Source organism: Bombus bifarius, unplaced genomic scaffold, assembly GCF_011952205.1.
Source record: "Bombus bifarius isolate JDL3187 unplaced genomic scaffold, Bbif_JDL3187 scf7180000008028, whole genome shotgun sequence".
In the NCBI taxonomy this organism is placed as follows: domain Eukaryota; kingdom Metazoa; phylum Arthropoda; class Insecta; order Hymenoptera; family Apidae; genus Bombus; species Bombus bifarius.
The window spans coordinates 397527-420219 of record NW_022884400.1 but is presented as its reverse complement, the minus strand read 5'-3'; the positions used below and the strand labels follow the sequence as shown (position 1 = coordinate 420219).

The 22693-nt window shown below is 37.4% G+C and overlaps 1 protein-coding gene across 1 annotated transcript in view; it reads left to right on the top strand.

Moving 5' to 3' along the window:
• Nucleotides 1-17091, top strand: part of LOC117207394 (zinc finger SWIM domain-containing protein 8) — a 106280-nt gene extending 89189 nt beyond the window's left edge. The window contains exons 2-21 of the mRNA XM_033447575.1: nucleotides 3864-4115; nucleotides 7124-7299; nucleotides 7686-7996; nucleotides 8644-9070; nucleotides 9567-9818; nucleotides 10063-10359; nucleotides 10521-11126; nucleotides 11233-11409; nucleotides 11555-11741; nucleotides 11924-12032; nucleotides 12130-12286; nucleotides 12359-12555; nucleotides 12638-13130; nucleotides 13214-13342; nucleotides 13420-13633; nucleotides 13717-14078; nucleotides 14152-14256; nucleotides 14519-14886; nucleotides 14981-15130; nucleotides 15571-17091. Coding sequence (XP_033303466.1) covers nucleotides 7297-7299; nucleotides 7686-7996; nucleotides 8644-9070; nucleotides 9567-9818; nucleotides 10063-10359; nucleotides 10521-11126; nucleotides 11233-11409; nucleotides 11555-11741; nucleotides 11924-12032; nucleotides 12130-12286; nucleotides 12359-12555; nucleotides 12638-13130; nucleotides 13214-13342; nucleotides 13420-13633; nucleotides 13717-14078; nucleotides 14152-14256; nucleotides 14519-14886; nucleotides 14981-15130; nucleotides 15571-15637 — 4611 coding nt within the window. The 5' untranslated portion in view covers nucleotides 3864-4115; nucleotides 7124-7296 and the 3' untranslated portion in view covers nucleotides 15638-17091. The remainder of the gene's footprint in view (nucleotides 1-3863; nucleotides 4116-7123; nucleotides 7300-7685; nucleotides 7997-8643; nucleotides 9071-9566; nucleotides 9819-10062; nucleotides 10360-10520; nucleotides 11127-11232; nucleotides 11410-11554; nucleotides 11742-11923; nucleotides 12033-12129; nucleotides 12287-12358; nucleotides 12556-12637; nucleotides 13131-13213; nucleotides 13343-13419; nucleotides 13634-13716; nucleotides 14079-14151; nucleotides 14257-14518; nucleotides 14887-14980; nucleotides 15131-15570) is intronic.
• Nucleotides 17092-22693: the final 5602 nt, after the last annotated feature.

The following is a 22693-nucleotide window of genomic DNA, read 5'->3' as shown; positions in this document are numbered from 1 at the left end:
CGAGAATTTTAAAGGCAACTGGTTACGAGGTTAAAGAGACAACACGGAGGAACGTGAAAGATGAATGGAGAGTAACATCCGGTCGATGAGACGTATCCTAGCGGCGTTGAAACGAAGAACGAAGACAGTCTTTGGTTTCTGGCCTGCGGATGCTCGCTAATCAAATAGAAATTGAATTTCCATTAATAATAGGCCGCAACGTGGTAACGTGATTTCCGGGCATATTGAGCGAGCTTGGCAGGCGCGCGAGAATGATAAAGCTTTTGTCTTAAATGGAGGATAGAGTCGGTGGCACGGCTGTGTTACCGCGCGGATCCAGCAAATGGGATTAAAACGATAGAACGCGTCGCTCGACCGCCCTTAAGGATACCGTTAATCCTGCTTACCTCGTAGAAATTTTCTGTTTACACGTGTACTCCCACCGACCAGCTAAAATTCTCTTTCCTCCGAATAAGACCAATTATTTTAGAGAATCAAATGTCGCAGCTGTACAGCTTATGGGTAACGCGGTTATTCATGAGATGTCAAGGATTTGATCTGTACAGGGATCTACATAGTATCAAATGTTATTTAAGTAGAATTGTCTCAGAAATCTATGATTTTGAACAGTTGTACTAATGTTATTAATAGTACTATGTTAGTAGTATTAGTATTGTTAATAGATTTGAATAATGATATCGTCGAATATTAATAAATGTGAAGGATTTACGTAGTATCGGATATTATTTAAATAAAATTGTTAACGTTGACGAATTTAGATAGTAGTATTGATATCGCTAACAGATTTCAGGGCTATTGGTATTGTTAATAGATTCGAATAATATCATTGTTTGATTACTGTACTTGTCTAAGCATCGATTAATTAACTGCGATTCGCGAGCGTTTTAGCGATTACAATTTTCTAAAGTTTGAAGAATGATACGTAAAAGTGATCGCAAATTGAATCCGCGAAATTAAAGACTAGAGTCGTTTCGTAGATGACAAGGATACCTAGGATATTAGGATACAAGGATATCTACGATATATTCGATGTACAAAAGATATAAAATGTGTAAAGTACTCGTGATGATATTATTCCACCGAAAGTTGAACGACTTGTCTTGGAGAAGTTAAACTGCGAACCACTTTCAGCCGAAGTAATTGATCCAACTTTTACGTAATAGGACATTCGTAGATGGATATTCATCTTGAAAGACGAAGAATATATTTTCGCAAACTTGTCGCAGGAGTATAGCACAGATAATCGCAATGTCAATTTTTACAAATAGCGCGATGTTATCTTTTCGCGTGTCTCGTTTTATAAAGTCGGTCAGCACGACTTCCGAACGGCTCGTATATTTTCTATTTCGTCATCTTTGCTATTTTTACCACTTTCGCCAAATTATTCGCGAAATAACGCGCTGCATAAAACTCAACTTGCGTCTCATTTGAACGACGCGCAAAGTTTCCATCGAAACGCAACACCAACCAATTAGACAGAGCGCTTCGGGCTATGATTTCAACCGGAAGCCAGCGAGTGTAGAGGGTTAATTTAAATTAACTTCATTTATGGGGCGCGTTGTTGCTGGCCTCGTATCGACAGAATCGAATCTGTCGACCGGAGGATTTCGTTGAATATATAACCAGATAGAAGTAAGTCATTAAAATGCACGTTGAATGCGCTTCGAGCTGACCTAACGGTCGACCAGCGCAATTATGTAACACCGTTTGAAATTGTTAATGAGTCCGCTTTCATTATCACGCTCATTAAGGCTACAGCTGTGGTTATAGTCGCGGGGAGAACGAACAGACAGGAAAAAGAGAGACGCCTAGGCGCACAAGCTGTCGCTCAACCAGTCACAAACCGATCCTAATTGAATACAATTTAACCGTGAAATCAACGCAAAACCGTCGCGTTCACTGGATTGTTGCACCAGATCTATCGGCATTCGCTTCGTCTTTCGTTACGTGATCGATCGCTGCTGGAAATAGCGTTTAGGATTGCACAGACGAATTGTGCAATTATTTTTATTTGACGGTGGTACTGAAATAGGCGACAAGAATTTTAGACGTTCGGATACTGAACACCTCGTTCGAATTCTAATCTCTTATTCGTTTAAATATTTACACGAATCTCTACTTTCCAGTAGCGGAAGTGTAGAGGTTGTTTAGTCGTGTTCAACTCACGTCGGAGCTAATTTGTAGAGGTTTATGTGTAGAGGATGGTTGGTCGGTGAGGTTTAGTGGACGAGATTGCTCGTTGTTGAAACCGTCGAATATATTTAAAATGATAAATTAGTATACAGATAATGTTCGCAAAGATGCTCGTACTAACCGATTCGCTAAGACAGTGCATGAGTCGTAAAATAGGATCGCAGAGTAGGATAGGATTAATTAGATCGCTGATAATTCGTTGATAACTGGTTGATAACTTATCGACAACTGACTGTAACTCATTTCCTTGCGATCGCGTCCGCTTATTTTTATACTGGTCGAGGGAGAGTCGGAAAATTTAAATTCGTCTTTGTTCGACGACATTATTTTGTACGGAGTTTATTTATTGTTACATTACGTGTATCCTAATGATTTTGATACTCCGAGGCAACAACATGATTTGAATTGTCCTGTAACTCACGTACCGCTACAGAGGTATAAATATTCGTCTGCAAAAATCATAAAATCCCAATCTAATTCTTCTTTCTAAAAATTCCGAACCCTATTGCTCATTTTGAATATTATCAAATTCTAGTCGATATTTCACGATGGAAAATTCGCTGTAAATTTCCTATGGATCACTTACGAGGAAGGTTAGGTAAATTAAAAAGCTTATGGAACTTTCCGCACAAGTACGTCATCCGTAATGCAATTTTATTTTTCGGTGATGGATTTTTCAAAAAATTGTTTACGCAGTTTACTAAACTTTTCTTCAGATGTCTTTCACCAAATATTTCTCAAACGAGAAAGTTCTGAATTGTTATCGGGATGTGTGATTCCACCCCTTAAAATCGAATTACGACACCAACGAAAAATAGTGTCGTATTACAGATGACGCACTTTGCTTGTATGCAAAATTTCATAATTTTTTGAAGTTTGCATGACTTTTCTTGTTAATACCATCAATTACTGCGACAAGATCGTGCAAAGAAACCCGAACGACTGATATGGGTATCAATAAAATTATCGACGCCGTTTATGATCGGAGTTGCTCATCTCATTGATTAATTCGCACCGCGCTATTCACTCGCGCTTCTTTACAAACCTTCTGCCATTTATTAATTCGTATTCCTGTTTTTGTAGTGAGTCTTGTTGTTCTGCAGTACCACTACGCGTTTCTAATCTACGATCGCGATAAAAACCTCGTCTTCTTGTCGGGGTTTTACCTTTTTCCTTTCTTTCCGTCTCCTTCCTTCGTTAGCTGGCACCGTGCTTTCGAAGGAAAAACGCGGCAAAGCCACGATTCCGACCGGCAAACGCTGTTATAACGCGAAACAGATGGCCGGAAGAGAGAAAGAGGCCGATTATTTTTGCATCGACGGTCTTGCAGCCTCTGTTCCTTTCTTTTCTTCTTATCCCGGATATAGAATTACGAGCTGCAATTCATCGATGAAAGTGTTTTTCAATTATTTCCCACGTGTTTGATATTTGGAAAGATGATTTTCATCGATACGGTTAATAAAAAGGGATTGTTATTATTAAGGGAATAAGATAAAGGGATTATTTCGAGGCAGAAAAGTATTATTAGATGAACTGTGTAATTGATAACTGATAAACTAAGCGTAATGTCTATCGCCGTTACTTGTATCCTGCTGAAACTAAAATAATGAAAGCAAAGAAGAAAATTCGTTGCAGAATTTGTCTAATTTCTTGAAAATTTTCTTTTGCAGATGGACAAACAGTGCCGACACTGTGCGAACTCGCCGCGCGATGTGTCGCCTCTCACATCCCGTTCGAACTGGTGGAGCACGTTTATCCACCGGTTCCAGAGCAATTGCAGCTCAGGATAGCGTTCTGGAGTTTTCCGGACAACGAGGAGGACATTAGACTTTACTCTTGTTTGGCGAACGGAAGCGCGGACGAATTCCAGCGTGGAGAACACTTCTTCCGGTCGAGGAGCGTCAAAGATCCCCTACAAATCGGTAAGCGATCCACAAACTTCGAGTCAATTATCCATTTTCTATCTGTTTTCGTATTGATAAAAATTTGTTCAGATTTTTACTGATACTGGTATTCATCGCAGGTATAATAAGAATTTATATCGTAGCGATATTAAATACTAATTCGTATCTTATATTTTACACGGTAAGAGTAATTTATTATCTTTATCGAGTAGTTAAAACTGTCAAAGTGAGAGTAGAACGTTTCTTTTGTGACCGCGGTTCTGTCGTATCGCTTATATAACCACACTACTGAATGTCTGTTCACTTCCGTCTCATACTACTGCCGCGCAGTCGCGCCAGAGAAATCGACCGTAATTCCATCTCGATTTTCATTGTTTTTAGCGTATCGCAACTTTTCGACCAAATATCAATATGACAAATTAATTTCTTTAATTTTAATTTTAAGCAAATAAATAAAACGCAAAATAAGAATACAGCGAAGCTCTGTGTAATATGGAAGACATGTTTCGCTTATGAAAGCGAATCATATCAGTTTAAACCATAGGTGTCCTATGCATACGCAAATAGGAGGTAAATGTTGCATTTGCAGAGAAAGGAAAGAAAAAAAGAAAAGGAAAAATTATTAGACCTCCCAAAATATTTTTATCTAACAAGTTATACATTTACATATATGTAAATGTTTGTTGAATTTTACGTACAATGTCGCAATTTTGTGTTACGTTATACCAATATTTTTTACTACACTGGGTTCTTATAATAAATAAACTTTTACGTAAACAGAGTCTCGATCAACGTCAGTGACTATCATCAAAGAAATTTTCTAGCAACAATAAGATTGAAAAAATAATGATACAAATGGGGAATTGTTCCGACGTTTAATTGATCTTATTAAATTCCTTAACCAGCGGAAGTGTTTCTCGTTATCGACTTTCAACGTATATTACATTCATTTCAGCGGCCGCTTACAGAGGGGAAATTCCGCGACACTATTTTGGACAGGGAAACGTCAGGGTCAGATTTCCAATTACGTCTATCCCGTCGTGTTTCCCGTTCAAAAGGGAAGCCTCCAGGCAAATCTATGCCCGCTGGCTGTAGAACTTCACATAATACCTCTTTCATTCATCAAATAAAGAAACTGGTCAACTTTCGAACGCCTGAATCGCGATACTGTGAAGCCATTTCGAGTTATCGGTGTAATAACCGGCGACGTCTAAATGACAAGCTGAATGATCGTCGAGCGATATCCATTAATCCTCGATTCTTCTTACATTCCATATTTCTTCGTTTAGGTTTAATCACATGAAATATAGTATCACATGAAATTTCCTACTTTTATATTTCTATTTTTCTAATCAAACACTCCTATCGGCTTTCAGAAGCTTTTCCATTCGTTGGAAATTGCTTCATTCAATTATCGTCATCTTAGAATTGTTCGCAAATCTTGTACATCTTGAAGTCTAAGAATTCCATTGAAACGAGACAATTCAGAAGGTTGTTTTATAGTAATCGCTCGATTATATTATTTATAAATAATACATTTATTGCTTTATACACAAACTTAAATTTTTCTATTAAAAAATTATTTGGATGTTGATCAATTTCTAACTCATTATTTTTCATTTTCATTTTACATACAAATAAAAATTTATTTATTCTATTAATATTTATTTCAACTTTAATTTATTTTTTTGAATTTTATAATGTAAGTAATACAGATTTTAGAAATCTTTCATCATATTCATATTACTTATTTATTATTTTATTTTTTATGTATTCATCATTCCCATTATATACAACATTTATATTTAAATGAGAATTTATTTATAATTTAAACAAGTTTTAGAAATAATTTAATTATTTTATTATTACTAACAAGAATAATTATATCATTAAATTATTTTATTCTACTCAAATACCTTATCTTAAAATTTAAATTTAATAAAATAAGAACAAATCTTGGAACGCGACGAAAGCCAGCTTCACCCGTACTTTTTGCTAAATTTCATTGAAACAATAATTCAGAATGTATAATACATACAGTAGAAAGATTTTCAAATTTTACCGTTTTCAAAATCGGCAGACTTCGCTAGAGAAATAATTCGCAACGCGATTCATGCAAATTATGTGCTCGAAAAATATATAGCGAAGTAAGTCTGCTTTTAATCTCGTACTTTAACCATTCAACTTTAATACTAATCGTCTAATTCTAATGGAATAACCTAGGTTTCTAGTGCTTTGACTATGACTCTAGAATTTGCCAAGAAATAGAGCATTCTGAACGATTCTCCAGCTAGTTCCGCCCAAGCGCACGTTTCATCCCTTCGTCCTATTCACAAAATAATCTCACAGACAAGGAAGCTTCTATTCGACTAGCGAATCGACGTTCACGAGGAAGGTGCTTGGAGGATCCACGACGAAGCGTTGGAATTTAATCCTTAATTTCATTGTTTGACCAAGCTGTTCCTGGCTGGTTAATTTCCTCGAGCTAATTTGCGCTACGCTCTGGATATAAACCGACGTCTTCCTCTTTGTGTTCCGTTGTGTTGGCTATCCACGACCCCGGGCGTTAGTTTCTTAATGCGCCCGAAACGACGTCTTTATCTCTTCGGTTCGTTTAGGAACCTCGTATCCAACTTCTTGTCGCTGTGTCATCTTCTTGTTCGTAGTTCTAAGTCGAGTCTCCTTCGTGGCTATTAAAAGTTATAAGATTTCTCCAGGGAATTCTTTCGACCAACTGTTAAAGGGATTTGAGAAATAATCGTTGTATGTTCTTCAACTTTTTCGGACATGAAATTATTAGTCTGAGAAAAATTGTCTTTTTTTTTTTTTAATTAATTATTAATAATAGGAACGTATCGTTTCTTATGTTTTTGCAAAGGAGACATAACGCGCTGTGATTTTTAAAGTACAACGTTACGCTTATGGGCTAAGGTCGTAAGAGAATAATTATTTATTTGAACAAAATATGGTAATTTTTGGTGAAAGGATTTTAGGAATATTCTTATTTCATTGTTTTTATGTTGCAGGGTTCCATCTGAGCGCCACAGTGAATTCACAGGGGTTGCTGAACGGGGTAAGATCACAGTTCAATGTGGCTGTGACGTTCGATCGACGGAAGATCACGTCGTGCAACTGCACTTGCTCCTCTAAGGCCTATTGGTGCGCTCATGTGGTCGCCGTGTGTCTTCACAGGATACACATGGTAAATAAAATTATCCTGCAAACGTTTTATCGTCAAGAAGTTCTTTAATTCAGTAAAATATAACATTCAGCTGCAAAACCAGTAACTCGAATAACAATTATTTTCTTCATCAAAACGGCAAGTCTCGGAGGAATTTTATTTAATTAAAGCACACGCTATATCAGTCGATTCTAGACAGAAATACTTTTTCATTTCTTCCGATAATTTCAAATTATCGCTTTTTCATTCCAGAAATGACGATCGAATTAATTCGTTGCAAAAGAAGAACAAAAGAAAATAGACATATTTATATTTTGGATAATTAAAAATTTTTGTTAAATTTGATTGGTCATGTAAAGGGTTAATTGACACGATCGCAAGACCTAAAATTAATTGTTTGTACTCAGCCGACACAGGTGTGCCTGAGAGCTCCAGTTAGCGAATCCTTGTCACGTTTGCACCGGGAACAACTGCAAAAGTTCGCGCAATATCTCATCAGCGAGTTACCACAGCAGATTTTGCCCACTGCCCAACGATTGTTAGACGAGCTGCTGTCGGTTCAACCGAGTACCATCAACAGTTATTGCGGTGCTCCGGATCCCACGGCAGGTGCCTCAGCCCACGATCAAACGTCTTGGTATCTCGATGAGAAGACACTGCACGACAACATCAAGAAGATCCTCATCAAGTTCTGCGTGCCCGCTCCGATTGTCTTCAGGTCATTATTGTCGCATTATCATTCTTCGTTCATCTTCGTTCATCTTTATTATTGTTTCTTATTGTTTCTTATTGCGTGCTGCTGTTACTAATCATCGTTGATCGTTCGTTCTTATTGTTAACCTCGAGTCCGAATTCTACAATTTTTGTTACACTGTTATTTATTCTTACACAGAACAGCTGAAGCTTGCAATTTTTCATAGAATCAAAGCTGCAATGAGAGACATTTCTTGTATCACGAGTTCTGAACGTATCCCCATTTCTATGCAGTGGGCGCGATGAAATTCTCACTTAATAATTACAACGTTGAAAATTGATTTACTGGAACGTAGTGTTCCAAATGCATCAAATTTTGTTGTGAGAAACGAATTAGTGGTTATCCCGAATTAAACACTCTCAGCAATTTTGTCTGTTACCCGATTCATCGAATTATCAAATTCCTAAATTACCAAACTATGAAATTGCCAAATTTTCAAATTAATAATATACCAGATAATAATAATTTATATAATAATATACCGATAATAATTTACCAAAACGGAGAAGCATATATGCAAGTAATTTCGAAAGAATATCTTTTTACCTCTCTGTCTTCTAAAATATTTCCATTAAACTTCAATGTCTTTTACATTACATTCTTAATTACAGCGATGTTAATTATCTGAGCACCACTGCGCCTCCTGCAGCTGCCGAGTGGTCCTCGTTGCTGCGGCCGTTGCGTGGTCGCGAACCGGAAGGCATGTGGAACTTGCTGTCGATCGTGCGCGAGATGTTCAAGAGAACCGATCGCAACGCTATACCATTGTTGGAGATCATCACCGAGGAGTGTATGGCATGCGAGCAGATCCTCGTGTGGTGGTTCAACACAAAGGTAGCTTTGTTGAACGGAACCGGATATGGCGGTAAGCACAACATGAACAGCAATGTGCACGCCTCGCAGCACGCCTGCTCGTCCCTCTGCGATGAGATTGTCGTCCTATGGCGACTGGCTGCCTTGAATCCTGGATTATCGCCCGCCGAACGAGATATGCTGCACGGACAGTTTACTGCTTGGCACATGAAGATCATCGACAAGGTATATACAGCATCATGGTCTTCGTTAGTTGGAAGTTACTGCGTGTCTGACTAAGGACGGTCCGTTTCACTTACTTTTACTCGATTTACTTCGTACGCGTCTTTTTCCATGAGAAGAAATGAAAAAGGAGAATTTATTCTTTAATTCAAGTTGATGTAAATTAAACGATTCAAATAATTGATAAGAGAAAGAGCGACGATTGAAGTGAATTACGAAGCTTAAAATCATCTCTGTACTTTATTTTTATGTATATGAATATTTTTTCTAAGTATATAACATTTGTTAATATATATTAAATTACTCAAATAACCGAAGAGTGAGAAAGTTCGTTTCACTCTGTACATGTATGTATGAATATTATAGCGTACAAGTTCTAGTCGTTCTATATTTGAGATATTGTTATATAGAAAGTTAGATAGCTTTTATTAATTCCGGTATGAAATCTATGTCTTTGAATTGAAACAGATAATGCCGGGCTTCTTTATTTCTTGTTAAGGTAACAAAAAGTCGGGGCAGTTCGGTGACGCACAATTCACATAACAGAAATAATGGCGGTGGTCACAAGGATTCATTGAAGAACGACCTGGCTGTGTTCACCGGATTTAAATCGGCGCTCGAGGCGTGCTATCTGGATTGGGAGGAGTACACCTTGCCTGGTATCACGTACACCGCCGGAAGCAATCCCATGTATCATTGTCCATTCACCTGCTTTCGGCATGCTGGCGATACTAGGACCGAGGTGAACCAGGTCAGTTCATTAATCCAACCCATTTTTTCAAATGAAGCTCCTGCTACATAGAATAAAAAGAAATTCTACAAAAAAAGTGTCTGTTTTAACGTGTTTTGGTATACGTGCGACTTTTTCAAACATACAAAATTGGAGATTTTTACAAATTAAACAATCCTTTTCTCCCTTCTCTTAATATAAATACATATTTTTTGTTATATTAAACTTCTAACATAAAATACATTTTTAAACGTTAAAAACGTAGGTGAATTCGAGTGCAGCCGTGTTAAACTGTCAACCGCCCGTTTCCCATCACCACGGTCGACGACCATTGAGTTTAGGCCTGGTAGAGTTTAGTTATATGGATAGAAGGCGGCTGAACCCGCGGGAGTGTTCAGGACTATGTTCACGAAGCGGTGGCGGTGATGGAAACCGAAGCAGCGTCAGCTCAGAAGGTTTCTGCGAGAATGAGACCGACATGCCCGACATTGCTGAACCTCAAGTAGTTCTCGTTAGAAGATCTTGCGCTCAACTAAATAATTGCGGGGATACAGATTCGCAGGTTTGTATCGAGAAATAATTCACTCTCGAATGTCGAGATTAACTTGATGTAGGCTTGCAAAGACCTGTAAAAAAGATTATAGAACGTTAAAAAAAAAGATTAAATTAATTGTAAGTGCAGTTAATTATTACTGTAATCGCTATAGAAATGAAAAATTGTAGGAGGGTGGTGGCAGCGAGTCGTCCTCGAACAGTAACGTCAGTCTGAAGAACGCTCAAGACTCGGACAAGCACCGCTCAAATGCTTCGTCCGAGACCCATAGTGATAGTAGTGATAGTAGTAATAACAAAGCTGCCTGCGATGCGAAGTGTAGCAGGACGAATCTCGACTATCGGGAGAAATCGCGAACGGTGTTGCCTAAAGGAAATAGTTCGAAGAGCGAGCAGGAGTCTGACCTAGAAAAGGATCCTTCCAGAAGACCATCTAAGGACGAGAGCTCTTCGTCGAGTAGCGACAGCCCGTCTGGTGACGAGTATCATGTTTATTATTATGATCCTAAAGCTGTGGTGAATGGCGCTTCGGGCAAAGACTCCAAGAATGAATCACAATCAACGTCTACTGCAAACGCGAGTACAGTGTTGGGCAATCTAATGAAAACGGAAGATCCATGGGACATCCTATTCGCTAGGGCTGAGGGACTCTACGCTCACGGCCACACGAGGGAAGCTTGTATTTTGGGTGTTCAACTCGGCGAGGAACTGTTGGCTAATCCACCAAATCTCATGATCGATGAACCTCCGGCACCGGTGAAGGGGAAAAAGAAGAAGGTAGATTCATTGGAAAGACTTGGTTTCGTTTGTTCAATTCAGTAAGGCCCTGTTCCAATTGATCAGAGCTAGTAAGTGCGTAACGAATACAACGACAATGTTTTAGCAACAAGTAAACCCGGCGTCCCATCAGCTCACGTGCCTTGCGTCCGCCACCTTGGCCAAATGTTGCTTCCTGTGCACGGTCCTCGCGGAGAACCCGGAATACTACAATCTAGCGTTCAGGGTTGGCTTGTTTGGTCTCGAGATGGCTAGACCACCTGCCAACACGAAACCATTGGAGGTAAATTAATGTATTAGTAAGATAGTTGACTAGTAAGTGAACTATGGGTCTTTATGCATTTATGAGCGATATGAAGATGCAGAAATGCACATAGTGCATATAACATACACAAAAATAAACATTTACGATCTGATTGATGTTGTAGGTTAAATTGGCTCATCAGGAAAGCGAGTTAGTTGGATTATTAAAGAAAATCCCACTTGGTCCAGCTGAATTGGCAATGGTTCGGCAAAGAGCGGAACAACTGAGAGACGGAGTACTAAGATCCAGAGGTCACGCGTTGCTTCCAATCATGTTGGCTAGCTTCATATTTGACGCCCTTAACACGTCAAGTACGCACTTTTTTTTAAAGCTTTTCTTCTCTGAAATTTGGTCGAGTAAAGAGATTTTGCGCGATTCGAATCGAGGATGAAGGATATCTTCTTTCAGACAAGAAAGAGTTAATGATTAAATAGTGTAGACGGAAGGTAAAAGATTGTGGAATGATTCGCAGGAGTAAAACACCTGTCCTCAGACGTTGACGAGAACCTTGGATTCGACGCGGCCGTTGCTGCTTTGGGCTTGAAGGCGAATGTGAGCGAAGCTGATCATCCTCTTCTTTGCGAGGGAACTAGACGCCAGAGGTATTTCACAGTCATTAATTTTATATGTTTAAATTTGATCGATCGGTTTTGTTCTTTGAACTTTGTAACTAAAATAACAACTATTTGACAATTTCAGAGGAGATTTGGCCATCACATTGCTTGTTCACTACAAGGATGATCCTACAAAGGTAGCGAGAATCATGGATAAATTGTTGGATCGAGATGTTCATCAATTGATTAAGTCACCAATCCTTAGTAGCTATTATACCTCTAATCCTCCAACTAAGAGTGAGGTAAGAAAGACTCTTTGATTTATAACTTTTCAATAGAGAAGAAGTTTGAGACTTGGGTTATATCTGTTTCAGATGACAAGATATCTTCATGACGAAGAGTGTTCTTCTCCCCTTGCTGGAATGGATGCTGGAAATGGTGATAGTGTCGTTGGTACCAGCAGCAGACCACATAGCAGTACCAGTGCAGAATTGGAAACTGGTATGAGTGCACTCACGGTTCAGACGCAGATCGTTCAACAACCTGTGCCTGCAAGAGCTAAAGAAACAAGGTCTGTAAATATTCATTAAAAGATCAAAGAATGCTATAAAGCTCTCGAAAATGCTACAATACTCTTTCAAATTCTATTATAGATATAAAAGCAAGAGAGTATATCCATCAATCCCCAACCAGCCATCAGAAGCAGGCGCACACTTTATGTGTGAGTTGGCAAAGACTGTTCTCACAAAAGCTGGTGGTAACAGTTCCACCTCTTTATTCACGCAAGCATCCACGAGTCAGAATCATCATGGACCACACAGAGCTCTCCACATGTGTGCTTTCCAACTTGGTCTCTACGCTCTTGGACTTCATAACTGCGTCACTCCTAACTGGCTCAGTCGTACCTACTCCAGTCATGTATCCTGGATCACTGGTCAAGCGATGGAAATAGGAGCACCAGCGATCTCGTTCCTAATCGAAAGTTGGGAGGGACATTTAACGCCTCCTGAAGCTGTTGGTATCGCCGACAAATCGTCCAGGGGAAGCGATCCTAATATGGTTCGAGCAGCCGCAGAACTTGCTCTGTCTTGCTTACCACACGCTCACGCGCTCAATCCTAACGAAGTACAGAGGGCCATTTTGCAGGTAAGCACTTTATAATTCTTATTAGACATTAATTTACTTTTAATGAGAAAGTGTTTGATTATATTTTGGTTGTTTTATTATAGTGTAAGGAACAAAGTGATCTGATGTTAGAGAAAGCTTGCATCACGGTGGAGAACACGGCAAAGGGAGGCGGTGTTTATCCAGAAGTACTGTTTCAAGTGGCCAAATATTGGTACGAGCTGTATCTCAGGGTAAGTATCTTTAATTGGTGAAATAGATATTTCATAAAAGAAGAATTGATTAATTTAATCTTGGTTCGTATATTTAGCACACTCCTGGTGGAGAACAGCAAGATGATATGCCACACGATCCTCTTCAACTAGATCTTAACGGAGTGCTTCTGGTGGAACCTGGTCCTCCAGTGGACATGACCACTACACAAATGATGCCTGGACCAACTCAAGCGGTTGTTGTGACCAGCACACAACCTCCTCCTCAACCATATCCAACGCATCCAACTGTAACCACGCTAGCGCCTTTAGGTGGGTTCTTCAATTCTTCTGTTCATTTTGTTTCGAGTATTTCACAGATTATATAAATTTTGATTATCTTTGTTTGATTGCAGGAGTTGGTATGCCATATGCAGTGAGCCCTTACAGTTTTGTGCATCCTCACCATTCAATTCCAACCTTTGGTGGACCAATGCCATCACATAGGGTAACTCTACCACCAGCACCTCCACATATGCAAATGTATCATGCGGCATTTCCGCCTCATCCGGGTCATCCACAGCATCCGCAACATCCCCAACATCCCCAACATCCCCAGCATCCACCACATCCGCCACATCCACAGCATCCGCAACATCCTCATCATCCGTCACAATCTGCGCAACCACCATCGCTGCCGCCATATTACACGTCGCAACCGCAACCACCACCGGGAACTCATCATCTGTTCACCATGCAACAGCCTATGCCAGTTAATGTAGGTATTCTTGCTACATTTCTCTTTTTATTTAATTTTAGAACAATATTCAAGTTTAGTGTGACGTTATTAGGTTCAAGCTGGAGTTACGGGACCTATTCCCGGACAGAACAACATGCCTGGGTCTGCTCTAGTTCAGGCACAGCCTATAATATCCACTGTAAGAACTCAGCCTCAGGTAACTATATTTTATTATGCGAAAAGTTAACCAGCAATACATTTTTCAATCGGTAAATCTAGATTTGGTAGATTTGGCAAATTTGTAGATAATATTTAGAAAATTTTAAAACCAATTACAAACAAGTATACATGTTCTATTCATTTCTGATAACTTTATCAATTTTTAGTATTCTTTCAGTATTTTGTCAACTGACAATTATTTAGAGTTTATTATTTATTTTTTAATCTATTCAATCATGCTTATTTGTTTCTGTACCTAGGTCCATAGACAAACTCAACCCTTCAGTCAGCAGCAGCTTCGTTCTCTAGTTGCTGCATACCGTGTGGGAATGTTAGCATTGGAAACGTTAGCTCGTCGCGTACACGACGACAGACCTCAGGCAAAATACGCGCGGAATCCACCTTATGGGGAAGATGTGAAATGGTTGTTAAGAGTGTCGAAGCGTCTCGGCACACAATATCTTCATCAACTTTGTATTTGTACAGTGAACAGCATCGTTAGTCCTTTCGTTCTTCATGACGTTGCATTGGAAGCAGCGCTTTTCTTGGCTAGAAACAACCGGGCTCTTGTACTTCAACATTTGAGATCTGCTCTTTTGGCTCCTCTTGTCCTTAAGTGTCAACAAATGTTAGTTTCTTCAAGTTCTCACTAGTATAATATTTTTTACAAGTACCATTAATGAAACTAGTTGAATAATGATATTTTCAATTATAAATTACAGGTACATTCAGTGCATGCATCAGAAGCTATACCACTTGACGGCAGGTGAGTACGAAGACTTCGTCAACGTAGTGTGCGCGGCTAGAGCAGCGTTTCACATCACTCCGGAGGGCCATGTTCAGTTCAAGGAGCGGCTTCAGTCCATTAAAAGGTATTATCTTACACCAATGATTATTCATTCCACCAGATCATTAAAGACTATCATTTAGAAAATTTTCGATCTTGACGACAGAGAACGGACCGTAGATGTTTATGCAAATTTATATTTCTATGAGTACGATGAAAGAAATCTAAGCCTATGTGCATATCATAATTGCATTAATTATAGTATCTAATTGAGTTAAAGCATATTAAATTATCATATAGTAATACATGAAACACATACAGTACATATGAAAATAAAATGTATAATACTTGATAAAAAATATGCTTCAATAGAAAATATGAGTATGTCTTTTAACCACTATATTATCTGCATTCTGTGCATGCTTGTAACTTTAAATTTACCATAAATTCTTAAACATCTGCGGTCTAGTAATCATAAAGCATAAATCCATAAAACTGATATTGGAAATATAATTTCATTTATAGATCTCAATCCTGTACCAAAGAACTGTGGGCACAAATCAACGCGGCACTACAACAGAACAGCAAATGACACAGAGCGGAGCCAGGCGTGACGTGGCTCACCTCCCTTCCTCACCCTCCACCACCTCCGCCTCCTCCTCCTTCTCCACCAACGACGACAACAACCCTCGTGCTTCAGCACCAGCATCCCTGTCATTCTCATCCACAGAGCGTCGTATGCGTTCACGGTCTGGCTACCCTCGATAAATTGGAACAGGATCTCCATAACGTGCATCATCGACGTACGACTGTCACGTCGGTGGCATCGATCTCGAACGACCATCGGACCATCAGAGCTAGGGACGGCCGATAATCGCATGTTTATCTTCGCCCACTTCAAGGAAGAGAAACCAGATCGATACCATCGAACGGGAAAAATATATATGACTTTCTGACCTTAGTTAATGTGTTTGATAGAGATTGAACGAAAGGAAAAACGAGAGAAAGAGCCTGCGCGTGAGAGAAACTATGATGACTATATCTTTAATTAAGAGTGAAGTACGAATGTAAATGATAAAAAGAAAAGGGTATGACGCCACGTTTTTTGCAATTTAGCAATTTAAACAGTTTCCTGGAAGATCGAGGAACGCAATGTAGTAACATATTGAAGGCGCACCGTGTTGCGTACGTCGATCGCTAAAGGCACCACTTTTTTCCTGCGTTTCGAAAGAATAAAATAAAGAAAATAATTAAAAAAAATTTGAGGACTAAACAATAAGTAGATATATAAGAAAAAGAAGCAAAAAAGGAGAGGACGAAACGTGAAAGCATGATCAATGAATCAAAATTTCAGGTTTCGCCGGATGCGAGCAATCATTAATCGGCATTCTATCGAAGAATCGTTGGTTCCACAACTCGCGGAAACCTCTTTCTCTTTACTTTAGTTAAGACTCGATGAGAACGTCTTTAGTCTCGATTAGATAGGAAATTTTATTTTTCATTCATAGATAGGATGAATTATCTCGCGTTTTATTTTATTTTTGTAAACGAAATATAAGCAAATTTTTAAACTATCGATAAACGCATGTCTATTTATATAATGGAAAAATGACGAACAGCATCTTATTCTTTAATACATAAGAAAGTTATTAACTTTACTTAAATCATAAAAGAAAACGTTGATAAAAGAAATTTTGTATACAGAAGAGAAGGTAATTTTTACTTTTCCAAAAATGGTGACCGACCTGGTCCATCATTACTCTAACATCATCACACAGCACCTATCCTCTTTATTTTTTTTTTTTCTTCGCCCCTTGGTTTATGTATTTTGCTATTAAATATATTTTAGTTTCTCTATTTGAATTTTCTTCATTCGCTATTGTCTTTTATTTTTATTTTTTTTAATTATATTGTAAGCGTATATTATACACGTTTGCAAATATCTCGTTTTTTTGTCATTGGCGACAATCTACAAACGAAAACATGATCTCTGTAATTTTTAAAGTAAAATAATTTGAAGTATAAATAAAGCAAAATTATAGCTGATATCGATGATTCGAACTTGAGACACCTTTCCACATTGCTCTTTGTTATGCAAAGAAAATGAAAATCAATAATTGCTAAATATGTACTTTAGCAGAGTATATTCCATTTCCGTTTATGTCGTTTTAAATGCATTCAGTTATATTTCCTGATGAAATAAACGTTGTTTTTATCCAACCCGATATCCCATCATCAATCACGATATTTAAACATAAATCGCTAAGTATAAAATAATTTAACGAAGAATAATATACACTTGTGTCTATTTAAAAAATTTATTATAATTAAAAAGAAAGAACTTTTATCGCAATTAATACACAGTTAAGTTGAAGTAGCCTTTGGAAAATTTAACAACTTGAAATTTCAGAATTTTTGAAACTTCAATTAAGTGACACGTTCTACGGAGTTCTACATTTGTCTTACGTTACGTGCTTTCCTTTCATGAAGACGTTGTATTATTAAGGGAAGGAGGATGTAAAAGAAGAAATTTTAAATTATTAAGAATTTCATTTTTATAATCTAGGACAAGGATGATGTCGTCCTTCAATTCTTAATTAATATATCTTTTTTTTAATAGTGCCGAGCGACTGAGCGTACATGTCTGTAGATAGTAAGAGAAAAGAAAAAAAGAACTATGGAAACCACCATTACATTAAGTCGACGTATTCGTTTCATTCGAGGGAGGAAGCAAAACAAAATAATAGTAAATGGCACTGCCACTAATCTAACCGCAACGGTGGTTATGGAAAGAGCAATATTTAAGCGTTTTACGTGTTCTAGTGCGATACCACGAGCATCAAGAGTATAGTACTGTTTCGTGTTTCTACAGGGTTAAGGCTCTCGAAGAGAATCACTTGAAAAAATATCGTTTCATCATTCGACAGTTCCTAATTTTTATTCGTCAAAGATCATCGAGCAGAATTTAACAACTTTGAAACGATAATAAAACACGTTAGGAAGGAAATAAAATATTTATTTACAAAAAATTCGTTGAGATATTAAAAATGATTGAAATTACGATAATCTTTCAATTTCCTGTTTTCTCATCTCTAGTTATTTCGATGGTTTATCTCCACAGTTTGTTTGGTCGATTATAGTAATTTTTTCTTTGCTCTATTATTAGCGTAATCGTGGTTTTTGAAGAAGTGTGAGATATGTTTTGTCGAAATCGTTTTCCCAATGCATCAACGATAATATTTTATCGACATTGAATTATTTCTTCCAAAACGCGAAAAATAGCGTTGGAATAAACAAAAACTCGTTTAATCGAGATCTGAATTTTACCGTCTCCTTCGTCCTCGAACGGAATAAATTGATAGACGAGCCTTAACTCTCGTAAATTCCATCCAATTCGAAACGGGCAAGTAACCGCAAATATTGTACAAATAATTCGTGTCACATTTATAGGTATGAATTACTTAAGATAGAGAGCGTTTTGCTCGTCATCCTTCGATATACGGGGTGGTTTGATATAAATTTTCATCGATGTAATCGAGTATTGATTATATTAGTAAATCGTTGAAAGGGAATGAGACTTCGCCATATTGCCCAGTAAATTATTAAGAGAAATAAATTTAAATTATATCAATGTGACGTTACGTTGTTCAACATTCTGAAATTAAATATTATTTCTAATACAGACGCGTTTAAACTATAATTCTCATTGTCTATCGTACACGATACAATTCGAAATAATACTTCTCGTATAGTACTGTTTTGAACATTATTTCATCCGATTGTGAATTTAAATATCCGGTATAATTACAAGGGATAGTTCGATTTGATGCATTTTATTCGCCACGTTGTAGTTTCGAAGGCATACAAATTGTATAAAACGCGTTATTTTCTATGCTTCGAATTTCCCGCTTCGTTTGATCGATCGAACGATCCCTCGAATGATCTCAAATCCACGAAGAATTTTAAATTATCGTAAAATGGTGGGTGATGAGACACGTGTGTACATTTCATTTACCGCCCTGTATGTACATAATATGAATACGAGCTACGATTGTACGGTGATCTATAGATGGTAAAATTGATACATAAAATGAAGTAGCGTTTGCTCTAGGCCCACTTCTCAGCGTGTGTGCATAATATGCATATTACGATATCGATTAATAGCGATTATCCATAGGCGTAAACAACCTCACTAGCCTACTTAGCATTTAGAACGATTCTAGCGATTAACAATCCCATTTTTTCACTCAGACGTAATGCGAAACTTTGATCAGTCGCTGGAAGCATCCTTTCAAGGATCGATTGTAAAAGAAAACGGAGAAAGAGATCCTAAACTCGAACGTAGAACCGCTAGATTCCCTTTGCTCCCTAAAGCGTGATGTTTTTTCGAGTGAAACTTAGGTTAGAATAAACCAAATTGAAATACTATGAACGGTTTGTGGAAATATTTCAAATATTGTTATCTCGGATGATGGTAAGCCAATTGTAATCATTAAAGTCGAAACGAGTTAGTAATAATCATGTAGATTTCATTCGATCCATCATACAAGTCGATTATGTTTCTTTTTTGATCAAGTTGTTCGTTATCGTCGGGTTGTTTTCGACGATTATTATCGATATTCATTTGACGCGTGAACTTTATGGTTGGAAAACATCAAAATAGAAAAAACACTCACGTTTCTACATGAAAGTGCGAAAAAGTTGGGACCTAACTGCTCTTGGCGTCCCATGTTCAGCAGATGTTCTATGGTACACCAAATTATGGAAAAACTTTTACAAGTCAGACGTGTTAATATCAAAATTCAACAACTTAACAAATTACATTCAACTCACATTGTCAAAAAATAAATTTCCCCACCGTCATCGCCCCATATTTATGTTTAAAGATCTTTCTTTAAACCTAAGATCTTTCTTAAAAATCTTCTTAGATTTGGTGTTCTTAGAACATTTCCTGAACATTATTCTGTATTACATTATCCTACTCCATATTTCTCAGTTTTAGATGAAAAGCCGCGAAAAAAAAGATAAGATGCAGGAGAAAGAAGATATATGAGGCGATAAAGTATCTATTTTTACACTTGACTGAAAAATGCTGAAGAAAATTGCGAAGAAAAAAAAAGAAAAGAAGAAGATGAAAAAATAAGTTTCCTCTCGATTCGAAGTATTTAGTCATTTGATAGAAATTAAAGATTCTCCGTGACCCGATCTTCTATGAACAAAAGGTACATACTTACATATATTTATACGTAGAAATAACAAAAAAAAGAGGGAGAGAAGAAAAAAAGAAAAACGCGAAGACGCAGGATAATGAATAGAAAATAAAATCAATGTCTGTAAATAATCGCAGATCGTTCTTTTTCGCGTGCGGACAAATCGACAGAACATTTTTTTGTATCGCTAATCGCGCAGATAATTACCGAATAATCGCTGTAGACCAACGCTACCGGCATCGATCCTCGATCGAGGTCGTGGCGTGACTTTAGAATTTTTGTCTAGCTGTTATTGCAATTCGAGTTGCACTATAAGCTTCGTAGAAACACAAGGTCCGACGCGTGACTTCATAATTATGTATGCATAAATGAAACAGAGTGAAGTCGATTTCGTTGGAAAAAGAAGGAGAAATCTCTTCGATTTTAAGAAAAAGATTAATGGATTCAGTCGACAGCTATAAGATTGTACATATACGTTTACGGCCACATTACACTAATTATAAGTATAACGAGTTACTTAAAAAGCGTGTGCAGAAAGAAATTAGTCGAAGGTTAAACAACCTCGAAGATAAGATCTTTATAAGTATTTCTTTCTTTAAAATCGTCTATCGAGCGAGATGAAAAATAAAAATATAAAAAAAGCCAAGATGGAATATAACGAAATGGATCGTTCTATTTAATGTTTTTCATCTCTTTCGGATGATCGATAAGAGAAAGGAGAACGTGCCCGCTATTTCATTGAACTTTGTGCGTTGAGTTCGTACATATATTGTAAATTGAGCGAAGAAGTGAGAATGATAGGGCTTTTGGGATTTTCAGTAACGTTTAGACTCGCGAATAGTAGGTTATGCGATTCTGTGTTCAATCAAGAGAAATATTCGAGGTTAGGATATTGTCTCGACAGGTTCTTGTGAATGCAATTTTTGGAGGCGCATAGGTATTCAGAAAAATAAGAAAAAAGAAAACACTGAATAACGCTCCATCGAGTGTACTCCGATGTAATTTCGAGTAATCGTAGTGTTTGCTTTTAAGGTGAAAAAGAATAAGTTCTATAGCCTGCGAAGTTGCGTTACGATATAGTATCGATCATTCCATTGAATCTGTCGCGAGTGAAATTTTGCTCTTCGCTGTTGATCAGATTCCATGATAATTATATAGTGTTCATATTCTATTTGTAAAATTTCCTTCTGACTTGCATTCATCGGACAGGAAATACTGTACACTATAAACGTGTGTCATCTTTTCGATTTCCATAAACCGACTTACCACAAGGATATAATAAAAATGAAAATTAATTAACGCAACCTCGAGGAACATTTTTTTAGCAGAATATATAAGTACGAATAAAAGAATTCTATAAAGCAAGTCATTTGGTTTCGCTGTACTTGATTAACATAGATAATCAATATATTATAACGTCTACTAAATAAATTTCGATTTCTAATTGCGTCCTTTGTCTGTTATCTTTCTATTGTATCAATCCACTGAAATACAATTTCTGATTTCACAGGTTAATCTTCATTTTCTCCTTTGCAACGATCCTGATTTTATCCTTTATTTTTCTTGATTAATCAATGTTGTTTATTAAACAATGGTCATAATATGATAAAAGTCACGTACATTTTTTTTTAATTTATTTATTTAAATTTTACAATTTGTCCAGTAGGACATTTGGTAAGATATAGCGGTATACTAATTTAACATGTGGGTGGCTACCCCCAGCGGGGTACCATCATCGTGTTTGTTAGGTTATGTGATTTGTTAGGTTGTGAGATCTGTTGGGTGTTTCCTTTTTAGTCTCCTTTTTATGCTTGATGTGTCGACCGTTTCCGCTGCCAGCCGGTTTAGGTGCGTTGCTATTCTTTTTCTGTACCTTCTTGCACTTCTGTTAATCTCCTCCTTGACCGTTGGTATTCCCAGGTCTTTCCGAATGTCCTCGTTTCTAACGTACCATGGCGCGTTTGCTATTGTTCTGAGTATTTTAGATTGCATTGCTATCTAAATTGGTTCTATTTTGGTTTTGGTTATTAAATTGATCCATTTTGGTTATATGGTTTCTTAAAAATGAAAATAATATCAATTATACTTCTTCAGATGGAAGGAGAGAAACAGAAGAGAGGGGGAAAAGGATAAGGGAATCCAAGTATAATATACACTACAGAAACATAGCCAAAGAGGAATTACCGAAGTACTTAAGAAAGGAGGATGAAGTTTAAAGACCAAAAGTTGCAATAGCTTTTAGTCATTAGTTGATGATTTATGGTTCCTAATGCTTAGTTCTTAGATGTAGAATAAGCAAGGTAGTGCGATAGAGTGGAAAAGAGGTAGACATATAAGAAGAGAATTAGATGTAAGAGATGTAAAACCGAAAGTTCGTCCAAAGCCGAAAGGCACGGACTAAACAATAATAAAATAAATAAAAAAATAAATTCATTCAG